General features: G+C 40.6%; 1 protein-coding gene across 1 annotated transcript; it reads left to right on the top strand.

Moving 5' to 3' along the window:
* Positions 1 to 1,244: 1,244 nt before the first annotated feature.
* On the top strand, positions 1,245 to 11,691 carry LOC131465717 (nuclear receptor subfamily 2 group F member 6-like). The gene is made up of 5 exons (XM_058638586.1): positions 1,245 to 3,134; positions 3,976 to 4,070; positions 7,500 to 7,834; positions 8,660 to 8,906; positions 9,413 to 11,691. The coding sequence occupies exons 1-5, from the start codon at positions 2,827 to 2,829 to the stop codon at positions 9,685 to 9,687; spliced, it is 1,260 nt and encodes a 419-aa protein (XP_058494569.1). The 5' UTR covers positions 1,245 to 2,826; the 3' UTR covers positions 9,688 to 11,691.
* The last annotated feature ends 625 nt before the right edge of the window (positions 11,692 to 12,316 follow it).

Below are 12,316 nucleotides of genomic sequence, written 5' to 3' on the forward strand. Positions count from 1 at the left end.
TCAAAAGTTTCAAAACACACACACACACACACACACTGTGAAGTCCTACTCTGCATTTGTTTATACCTTGATTAATGTACTTAATCTAGACCAAAGGAACATTCTTCTTGTTTTATAACACAAGACCACATAAGCAGTTGTACAGTGTTTAAAAAAAACAAGGCAGTCTCCTGTGAATTACGTGTGTGTATGATTAGCTTGCAGCAAATGTTTTAATTAATGCTTCACAGATTGTTTTGAGTTTTTTTTTTTAAATCAAGATACTGAATAAAAGGCTCTTAATGTGTTAGCAAAATCCTCTTTGACAGTGTATTTCATTTGTGGTTAATCGTTTGTGGCTCGGATTTAAAGAGAGTAGACAAAGATAGTGGACAATGTTTTATACTTGGGATATGACAAAACATTAACTTTACAACCATTTCACCAGAACAATAACCTTTCTCAAGTCATTTCTCAAGTGACTGTGTTGCATCAACCCACTGTAGACAGAGACAGGAAATCAGGACATAATACCAGGTTAGGATGAATAAAATATAGGCGACTAAAACAAGTTCATTTCAATGTTAGGAAAAGACTGTGGTTGCAGTGAATACAGATGCAATAAGGCACTGTAGGCAATAATAACACACGATTTTAGAAATAGCCTAAAAGGGTAAAAAAGTATTTTCCAATTTTCACCAGCCTCTTTTCATCCGTCTGACACTAAATCACTCCTCTTACAACGTGCACACAAACGTACGGCCGACACCACCCAGGACCCAGCAGTTCATCACCGAGACCTTTTGATTCCTTCTCACTGACCTGTGAGTGTGTGCAGCAGGTGTGAAAAGGAGCCGGTGGCGTATCATATGACCTTTTTGACAAGTTGCTCAACAACAGCAGGCGCTCCCTGTTATTATTGGGTCAACAAAGTCGGAGGAAGTCTTACGGATTAGAGCCGAGTGGAGAGCATGTGCGCGAGTGCCATGCACTCGCTGTTCGTCAACCAGAGGCCGCCACCCCTCTTTGTCTCATGGCAGTGTTGAGGTTAACTACCCCTTGCTCCCGGGCTGGCCCGAGGTCAGGGGGGGGGAACCAGGCAGCCAGTCAGGCATTCTTTCTGTGTGTGTGCATGTGTATGTGTGTGTGTGTGTGTGTGTGTGTGCGTGCACATGACTGCAGCCCACTCTGTGCTCTTTGACTCCTCTGGCCTTATAAGGGATCCAGTGCCATGGCAACGGCAGGGCTTGAATAGCAGTGTCAAATCCCTCAGCACACAGACACAGCTCACTCTCTCTAAAGGAGGGAACGAGGCAGAGACACACACACACACACACACACACAGAGAGAGAGAGGGAGAGAGAGAGAAAGGATCAAGAGAAGCTGGAGAGGAGTCTATCTCTGAGCTGCTCTCTCCACTGCAGTGTCTGGCTTTCACTAAAAGGTCTGTGACCATGTTTTTCCTGCTCTTGTTTGCCTAATTTATTCCTGCGAGGGCCAGCAGAAAGAAAGGCGGAAAGAAAAGGCAGAATAGTAAAGAGTGCAACTGTACACCGTGACTCGCTGAGAGGGAATGCAGAGAGGTTCTGGCCTCTGGTTGTTTCTAGTGGATGGACAAGCACTGACAAAACAAGAGACGGGGGGAGAGAGGCAACACTTTGAGGAGCTTTGATCAAAAGAGAGAAGCAACTGAGACCGAGGAGATTGTTCAACTCTGCTTTTGTTGCGGCTTGTTTTCTTTTTCTGTGACATCTGAGCCACTGACACCACAGACTCTGAGAAGTTGGAAGAGCCACAAGAAAACATCATTTCACCACAAACAACATAAGGGCAGGACTTCTTTGATGAACTCTGCTGCTGCAAAAACAACACAGATTCTTGGAGGGAAGTAGGAGTGGATTGTCTTTTCGCACCACACTCCTCGTTTTAAGTGTGGAACCACTGTCTACGCATGCTTATTTTCAGGGCACTAAGGTGTTCCTGAGGCAAAAACAGCAGGAGTGTGTAAAAACCAGAGTCACACTCAGAAAATTGTCCTAACTGCCATTTTTTTGGGAAGTGTGTGCAAACACTTCCAAAGCGTTATAACTCTTCTTCCTTGCTATAACTTCTTAAAGAGCCTTGACATGCCAAGAGTGCGCCTGGACTAGAACTGCCACAGATTAGCAGATAACACCTTGGTACTGCAGGAACTGGTTGAACTAGTTTATAAGTTGGAGGAGAGGGCAGGGCAGTTTAACCCTGCCTGAAGGGGAGCTGTGTTTTTTTTCCTCCCAGTTGCTTGTCCTTTTTGGAGAAAGTCATGCGCCGAGCGTGAGGGGCTGACCTTCTTTCTTATTTGAGCAGTGACTCTTGTTTTGTCCCTCACCACTGTGCTCAGGGATAGGTGAGGGGATTTTTTTCTTTTTTCCTCGGGAGACAGAGAGGGAAAGTAAAGAGGGAGAGAGAGAGAGAGAGAGAGAGAGGGTAATTTATTGTTTCCTGTGAAAAGAGCAAAGCTGCACCCTTTTCTCCTGCCTGAACTCTGAACCACTACATGTGTGTCTGAAGTTTTCTCAGACCTTGGGAGCCATTGATCAGAGGTCAGGGCAGAAAACAGAGGGGTGAAAGACAAGAACACAGAGCGGAGGGATTAAATAAGAGAGAGAAAGACCTCCAGGTCAGTCTGAGCAGACGGCAAAGGGGAGTAAGGTCAACACCGTGGAGCCTGGGACATCATTTCATCACATTTCTGGACCAAACTTGCTTTGAATTACAAACGTGGAGCCACTGTCTTCACGTCTGGGAACACTTTTTACACTTGGAGGGTAGTTGGGAGCTGGGGGACCAGGGGGACCAGGCGGGTCCATGTATGATCAAGTCACAGGACTGCACGTCTCAGAAAATATGGCCATGGTGAGCGGGGGATGGGGCAACCCTAATGGGGACACTAATGGACTGGGGGAGAAGGCTTACCTGAAGAGAGAGGAAGAGGAGGGATCGCCCCAGGCTGGGAGCAGCGACGTGGACGTCGGTGATGAGGACAAGACCTGCGTGGTGGACTGTGTGGTGTGCGGGGACAAGTCCAGCGGGAAGCACTACGGTGTGTTCACCTGCGAGGGCTGCAAGAGCTTCTTCAAGAGGAGCATCAGACGAAACCTCAGCTACTCCTGCAGGTGAGGACCGATGAGAGATTCAGATTCATGTCATACTTTGTTTGGGTTTAGTGAGTTTAACAGGCTCTTTTCATGACTTAAAAGTACTTATGAATGTTCATTAATAGATGGGACAACATTTATATTTGTGAGTCAACATTGGGAAGACACACAAGTATATGCTGCTGTATGAACATTAATACACATATGTAACCAAAGTGTAATGAAACATGTCTTGACTTATGGTCCGTGTTAATGAATACTTCAAATGTCCTGAAATGAGCAAACAGCTAAGTTATGGTGTGTTGTATTGAGTGTTCAGAAGAGAGTTAAAAAATCTTTGTTTCTTTTTTTTCCACAAGCCATTATATAGGCATTCACATTCATGAGGGAAACAGCAGATGATTTGTTCCAACCTTGAATGTGTCTCACATGCAGTTCTAGAAAACAAACAAGAGAAATGAAAGCCCTGAAGGTCAGTCATGTGAGGATGGATTGCCTCAGAAGGTCAACATTCCCATTACTTTTACCACAGGAACACAATGTCGCAACACACTTCTCTACTCTGACTCACAGAGCGCTCAGCTACTGAATATAGTCATTTCTTCCCCATAATAATGCACCATGTCTGAGTTGAAGGTGTCTTTGTGTGTCAGTTTGAAATGTTGGCAGAACAGTGTGTGTCTGTGTAGAGCTGATGATTTCCAAAGGTCACAGCCTTGATAGCTTTTCAGCTCACACATCACAGGGCCAGTGGTGGTGGTGGTGGTGGTGGTGACCTCACTTTATTCATGGGAATATTTCATTTAGTTTCCAGATTACTGTGAAATACTAGAATGTGTTTTTTGTTCCCTTGGTGCAGATCAAATCGAGAATGCCAAATCGACCAGCATCACCGCAACCAGTGCCAATACTGTCGGCTGAAGAAGTGTTTCCGAGTTGGGATGCGCAAAGAAGGTATCAAAAGCCTTTTGTTCACGTCCCCTGCAGGTGAAAGGGTTTTTAAGGGTTATTGTGTAAACTGATTAATCTATGAGTGACTCATGTCACATTAGCCGCCAATCTAACACTATATTAATCGAAATGTCTTATGTTAACAAAGGGTCACATTATTGTGCACTGTAACAGGGATGTCCCAACTTTATAGCCATCTTTGTGCTTGACAGAGCTTTTTTGCATTATTCAGCTCATGGTTTTGGTTTTAAAGCCCACAATTTTATTGTTTTGGTTTACTCACTCACCACAAATGCCACTTCCTTCTGTAACAGGCAGCAGTTTTTAGTGTAAAAGGGCTCTAAAATAAACCACTGTATACACTACCTGCTCAACAGCCCATGCATATAAGTGGCTATGCAACAAGGATAAAGATCTCCAAGAGGGAAATCACCCTATAATTGTCAACTATTACTATATTCTTTATGAAGTTAGATTAATGTTAATTAATATTCATGTTAGACAATACAATATATAAGCATGGGAAAAAAACAAGAAGAATGAAATGAAAATACTTATATTATACTGTGATACATTATTTTCATCAATAATAAACTGATTAATTAAACAACACAGTACAGAGAACGGCAGGGGATCTAACTAATTTAGCATTAAGTGAAAATATCAAATTTGGAGCAAGAAGTCAGAGTTTTTAGAATTTTGTGTTAGAGGAAATAAGGTATAATCAAATTTAAAAAACATCATTTACAGCACGGGTCTCAATGTCCTGTGGCTCTACACCCACTATAAAATTATAATTAGAAACTAGCTCATGACCAACAGTGAACAATATTTTTAGAATAAAAACACATTAGTTTACATTTATCACATTAAATTCAACAATATTACATACAGTATAAGCTTGTCTAGATTGCTTACATGTAACTGTTGATATAATTTACATTTAGCATCCATTTCTGTGTCAACTATATTTAATATAAAGCACACTCTTTCTTTGAAATTGCGTGTAATATCATCCTGGATATATATTAATAGCAAAATCATGATGGATTATAAGGATATAATTTGAATTTTCAAATCACTGAACAGTTAACTAGATGTTCACTAATTTCATTATTATTTTTTTAGGAGGTTGTCAACATTTTACACAATTTTCTGACATTTTTCAGAGCAATCAGATGATTTACATGTGAAAACATTCAATAATCGCAGCCCTGAAGCTCAGAAACACTTACAGGAATTAAACCAGTTATAAAGTTAGCATTGTAAACAAACAAAAAATAAAAATTAAAGAAAGAAACAAAAGGGAGCATGATTTAAAGTGTCAGTTTGCTGTTTTCCATGCCACTGACAGAAAGCTGCATCATAAATATTATATATATACTATTGTATAAATACTTCTCAAATATTGCCCAGAGAAATGTGCAGTTGGAAAAGCAAACAGCCGACTCATCATCATTATCATCATCAAAAACCACAAGCAACCATTAATAGAAAAATAGATATAGAAGCTGAAGGACTGAACACTGGATTCAAACATCATTTATATGTTTGGGTCAACGGCTGCGTTCACATTTTAATTCATTTCTAATCCAATACAGACTCTGTGCATTTGATCACAGCTCGATTTTAGGTCGGTTTTACCCCCAGTTTGACTTCATTGCCCCAAATGTAGACCACGCTCAGTGCATGCTCACAGGCAAACCTGCACATGGATTTTAGTATGACATTCTCACTTGTGTTTCAGTGTATGATATTGCACTTAAGCAGGCATTATAGTTAAATGATAAAATATCCTAATTCCCCTCATTCTAAGCGGCCGAGAACAAAGACTGAGATCAAAACACAAAGTTTTGGAGGTGGCCAAAAAAATTCAAACCCCCGATGAATTTCTATTATTGCTCCAGAACAGATAGGTGTGTAAATAATATGTTTGTCTTGTTATTTGAAGGTTAAGGATATTATAATAATGTGTTGTGTTTATAGTGACTAAAAATCAAAATATGGAAGTTTAAGGAGTGTAATGTACACAATGGCAAGTAAAAAACACTCCAAAATAAATGAAATAAGGAGAAACTATAGTCATGAAATGTCATGGTGACAGTGGTTAACAACAAATTGTTGGAAAACAAACACACACATTTACGATTATTCGGAAACGGACACTAATACGTTCATATATCGTATAAACTGGTGATTTTTCCAACAACAGAAATGCATATTTTACAGAGAAAGCACTTTTGAAAGAGCGAGCGAGAGAGAGAAAACAATGACATTCACCAGAGAGTGATCCAAGAACAATATTTATACTGTCAACCACAGAATGTTTTCACCCTGGTGCTTGACTCCCTGCAGCTGTTGTGCTTCAGGGACAAGAGGGCAACTGGTGGCATCCATGTTTGATCTGTGTAACAGGAAAAACACAAGATTATTTTGGTTAAAGAAAACCCTACAGTGTTTTAGGTGGAAATTTCAGTTTCTAATTTTCTTGATTCCAGCATAGTTGTTTTAGGACTATGAACCATTTGGTCTGGCAACGACACTCTTAATATCACACACACACACCACGTATATTTCAGTGTTTTAATTTGCTGCCACAGTCAGTATAGAGTCTCTGTTGACAGTGACGTCTGTAATTGTATTCTAGCGTAACCCGGCCCTGCATGTATTTCAGTCTGTGTCAGGGGATACCACATAACGTGCACAGTGCACAGAGGTGACAGCGTGCCGGCGGTTATATTGGGCCTGGTTATTAATGAACTGTGCTGACCACGGCCGTGACGCAGGCAACACTGTTTCCACATTACCTGTAAATGTCAAGTTCACCTTTAACCCCGTCAGGGAAAAACTGCCACGTTGACAGTTTCAGTGGGCAGATTTCTTTTGGGGGGGGGCGGGGGGGGGGGGGGAAGAAGCAGGAACAATATTCACTGCTATTGATTAATATTTGATTCACTTGTAAACTGATCTCTATTAGTGCATTAAATATTTAATTCCTAAACATTTCAACTAATTTTATTGAAATGTGAACCATACTAATCAAATTTCAACAGAAATTTCCATCGTACAAGAGCAAATGTGTTTTTCTGTTATTATTGTACAAAACTGGAATGATATAATAAAATACAATGATTTTAATGTCACATTTTCTTATAACATTTTGTTGCTGTAGGTAAATGTTCCTACTATACTATACTATTATCTTTTTTTTGTCACACATTTTGGCTTTAACAAAACCCTCCTCTAAAGTAACTGACTGTACATATCATACAAGTGTAATAATGACAGTCCCTACTCTTTTGAAATATGTGTAGTTACATTTTTCTACTTGCTTCATGAAAACATGATTGTATCTCTGTGGAGTGAAAGGTCAGTGCACAGACAACATTTGCAACAATCAGATTCTCACTTGTCCTGTTCCTCCTCCTGCAGCTGTCCAGAGAGGTCGGGTCCCTCCGACTCACCCAGGGATCAGTCCAAACTCGCTGGCAGGCGGGGTTGCAGGTGCCGGGCCAGGTCACATTGGGGCCGATTATTTCAACGGGCAGCCGGTCTCAGATCTCATCTCCCAGCTCCTGCGGGCCGAGCCGTATCCCAGCAGCCGTTACGGGCCTCCCTACAGCCAGACACAGATGCAGGCGTCTGTAAGCGGAGCATCCGTCATGGGCATCGACAGCATCTGTGAGCTGGCCGCGCGCCTCCTCTTTAGCACTATTGAGTGGGCCAGAAACATCCCATATTTTCCAGAGCTGCCAGTTTCAGAACAGGTCAGTTAAAAAAACTAAAAAAATATACAGTATATATACATACATATATATAAAAATATATATATATATATGTATGTATACACATACATATATATACATAGATATATATGTATATATATATATATATATATATATATACATACGCATGTTTTTTGTGCCTTTTTTGAAAACCAGGTCAGTTTCAATGTAGTTTATAAGTAAAATTATACCTGTATTTTAAGTCTTTTCCCAAGTTCTTGCTCTAAAATAATACTAACCCTTTAAATGTGCCCAGTGGTTCAGTTTAAACACAGATTAAAGGTGCATCTGACATTGTACATATTTAATGTACTTGAATCAAACACCAGTTACAGTGTTAGTACACTGCTGTGTTCTTATTTGTAAGACAAATGAAAGGGTGCAATGTGCAAATGCCTGTTGAGACTCACTACTTTAAAGCTCACGTCCATAATTTTGCTTTTGAAACATTGTTTATGTTGTTTGTTCAGATTCTCTTAACGTCGTCTGGACAGACATCAGTGATTATAGTCTGTCTGGGGAAAGAAAATTCAGTGTATTTGTAGTCTGGAAAATTGTTTCCATGAGCAGGCTACACTGCAGTACGTACATCTTGATACATTCCCCAAACACTGTAACACAGTGGCGGAGTGAGCGCTTTGAGGACAGCAATAAAAATGCCTAATATTATCATAATAATCTCCACCAGCACCAGAAAATGAACCCATTAGGTCCAAATAAAATGATTGGTGGCGTTAAATACAGTATTGTGACAAACAAATGCCAGACATTCAGCGACCCTTTGCTCACTTCCAATTGCTCCTCCAGGTGGCGCTGCTGAGGCTGAGCTGGAGTGAGCTCTTCATCCTGAACGCTGCTCAGTCTGCTCTGCCTCTGCACATGGCTCCTCTGCTGGCAGCAGCTGGTTTCCACTCATCGCCCATGTCCGCTGAGCGCGTGGTGTCCTTCATGGACCAGGTCAGGGTTTTCCAGGACCAGGTGGACAAGCTGAACAGACTACAGGTGGACTCGGCCGAGTACAGCTGCCTCAAAGCCATTGCATTGTTTTCACCTGGTGAGTACAAGTCAGTTATTTTACACAAAGTCAGTCTGAGCGATGAGAACTGGTGGACTCTACTGTTTCTTTATATCAGACCAAAATAAAACTGTGTATGAATGTGAGATGTTGGTTTCTGGGTTCAGAGACCCAGCCAAAAACATGACACACCTGTGAAACTGCAAGCTCAACGTTCAACAAACTAAAGTGAACATTTTTGATGTAGTTTTTTCATTAGTGAACGTTTACAATTACAAGGCAGACGTTGTAATACACAGACTAAGGCTGTTTCTCCCTGTTTCCAGCTTACATTATGCATTAAGCATTAAAATGCTTACATTATGTCTAATCTTCACATAAATCCCTTTAAAATAAAGCAAAACAGCAAGTTAAATCTGCTAACACACCTCAGCCCTTGGCCCATCTAAATGTAATTAACAAATGTTTGAAAATGTAAATATGCAAAAGTAGAGCAACAGAAACATTAACATTGTGACATTATACTCTGTCTGTTTGTCTTTCAGATGCTTGTGGACTGACTGACCCGGCTCACGTGGAGTCCCTGCAGGAGAAGGCCCAGGTTGCCCTGACTGAGTACGAAAGAATGCAGTACCCCAACCAGCCTCAGCGCTTCGGCCGCTTACTGCTACGTCTCCCTGCGCTGCGCGCCGTGCCGGCAAACCTCATCTCCCAGCTCTTCTTCATGCGGCTGGTGGGCAAGACGCCCATCGAGACGCTGATCCGAGACATGCAGCTATCGGGGAGCTCCATCAGCTGGCCGTACGTACCGGGACAGTAAACCCCCAGCAACTCCAGAGTAAGATGGACTGAGATCAGATGGGAGAGGATACAAAAGATTATAATCAAATACAACCTGAATGTTTTGAATACAACCTGGGAACATGTTTGAGTGTAAAGGTCAGTTTTTCCCTCATTGGCCCCCGTAAAGTTGGTGTTACTAACACCAAAGCTGCTTTCAGGGAAACAATTTTTTTTTTTTGTTTTGTTTTTTTTTCCGCACTTGACAGTTTTCTATGACTTTTATCTGATCGCTCTTTGTCTTATTCTGGACATCAAACAGGGCTTTCATTTAAAAGCAGACTCTAACATGAGGCCGTGTGCCTGTACTACCTCCTCCCATATCACCTCATATGTGATTCCGTTTGAACCCAAGCCTGTGCATTCTCCCCCTCTGCTCTGTTTCTCAATCAACATGAAGCCATAGCAGTGCCACTTTTACGTTGTCACAGCCGGGACGTGGTGTTCAGGCTGTGTCATGTTTGTGATGTGATACCAAATGTATTCTGGAAGACTGCAAATAATCTAAAACAAAGATGAGGCATGAGCACTGCACTATGTGCGGTACTCTGAAAAGTACAACAAATACTTTGCATATCATGTGCTGAAGGGAGTAGCTCAACATTTTATGCCGCTTTTCCACTACATGGTACCGGCACGACTCGACTCGCCTCAACTGCTTTCCAAGTCACTAGTCACTAGTTTGTGTGTGTCCCGTGTAAAACGAAGTCACAGCAGTTTCATGCAGCTGTGCAGTGATGACTCCGCCCACGTTAAGGAGGTACTATAGTAATGGACAACGGACTGAACCGCATAGAGTCGAGCTTTGCCGTGCCGAGGCGAGGCGTGCCAGGACCATGTAGTGGAAAAGCGGTAGAAAAGCAGCCAATCTGTAATCTGTCACTGACACAAGAAAAGTCCACCTCACAGAAACTTGTAATGGAACATGCTTCATCCCTTTCGTTTCATCCACACACAAAAAATGTGAAATTTATGTGAAACTAGTGGTTGTTGATCCTGGCCAATGAAAAAGCACATTTTAAAACAGTTTTATGCCCTTCAGTTTGTGTCAGAGATGTAATCCCGGAATACAAAAACTGAGGAAGAATGCAAACGACTTGATGTCCTTTAATGATGAATTACGCCTTTAACACTGAACAACATCGTGCTCTTGCATTAGGAAGAAACAAAAAAAAAGTGAAGGTGAATATGCTCAGACCCCCTGGCTCATCAGTCACATCCCTGTGTAACATTATTACCTCGTGTTTTATATATATATATATATACATATATATATGAAAGATTGTATAGTGAACAGTTAGTGTACTAAAGACAAATATAAAGGGATCAAGTTATCATTACAACAGAAACAATTATAGTCCTTCTGTCCACCAGACTGATGCCAAATCTTTTTTGTTTTTGTTTTTTTAAATGTAAAGTTTGATGTAAGGAGGACTTTCACAGTTTCACTGCAGACTCACTGACAGGAAAGTAAACTGTGTATTTTGATTTTTTAAGGATAGAGGTGGCTTTCTTTTTTTGTCATGTTTGTGTTCCACTGTTTCAAGCACGCCCTAATGGACAGCAGTCAATGTCAGATCATGAATGTGCTCATACGAGATCCTTTAAGTGTTGAAGTGCAAAGGTTGTGTTTGTTTGTTGGTACTGAGACAAAGGGCACGGTACTACTGTTCATGAGTGTTATTGTCATGAACTGCAGCTCGGTGTCGCCACAGGTCTTCAAAAAACAAGTTGACAATTTTGTGGTTGGAGGTTTTATATCACCTGATAAAAAAAAAAAAAAAAAAGAGGCAACAATGACTGACCCCTGCAACCTCTCCTGAATCTCACACTGTGTTATTTGTTGGAATGTAAACTCTAGTGATTTTGACTGTTTTAGCTTTGCATTTAAAACAACTTTGTTCCTTTTGATCATGCCAAAGTGAGAGAAAAATGCAACTGGTGGTTATTTTTGCATTACTGAAAAATAAATGTATTCACATTCCCTCTGCGGGTGACTCGAGTATTCACGTGTCGGAAGCTGTGAACGTTTTAATTCATGAGTCTGCCCCGTGTTTCAAATATGTGCAGTGTTCACACTGTATGTAATGGAATAAACAAAAAATATTTAATAAAACAGTCAGAAAGCATAGTGAACACACGGAATTATTCTCTATTCATGCACACACACATAACACATGTATTAGACCACCTGGCATATTAGAAATCATAAAAAATAAATAAAAAAAACTTGTTTAAAACTTCAAGTTATTATTTATTTGGTAAATAACAAACTGAATTCACCTTTTTTTCTGAGAAATTAATCAAGCATAACATTCAACCACTAAAACTAACTTCTCTGTTCATGAATGGAAGTAAAAAAACTAGAATTTGACATCTTAATCAATCAATAATAATGTGCTTTACTTTTTTTGTAAAACAGTATATTAGAAAATGCACAGATGACAATAATAATTATATTTTATTATGTAGCTTTTACATACTGGTGTATAATTCATTACAGAAACATAAAAAATGATTTTGATAATTACCAATGCTGTTGATGTAGGGCTGTGGCTTCACAGCAGGTCCTTTTGCTCCCTCTAGTGGACTCTCACTGCAGGTGCACA

This window comes from Solea solea, chromosome 9, assembly GCF_958295425.1.
Source record: "Solea solea chromosome 9, fSolSol10.1, whole genome shotgun sequence".
Lineage (NCBI taxonomy): Eukaryota > Metazoa > Chordata > Actinopteri > Pleuronectiformes > Soleidae > Solea > Solea solea.

Coding starts and splice junctions, on each gene's coding strand:
- LOC131465717 (XM_058638586.1), top strand. CDS start 2,827: ATGTATGATCAAGTCACAGGACTGCACGTCTCAGAAAATATGGCCATG. Junction 4,071..7,499: donor AGTTGGGATGCGCAAAGAAG/GTATCAAAAGCC, acceptor CTCCTCCTGCAG/CTGTCCAGAGAGGTCGGGTC. Junction 8,907..9,412: donor CATTGCATTGTTTTCACCTG/GTGAGTACAAGT, acceptor TTTGTCTTTCAG/ATGCTTGTGGACTGACTGAC.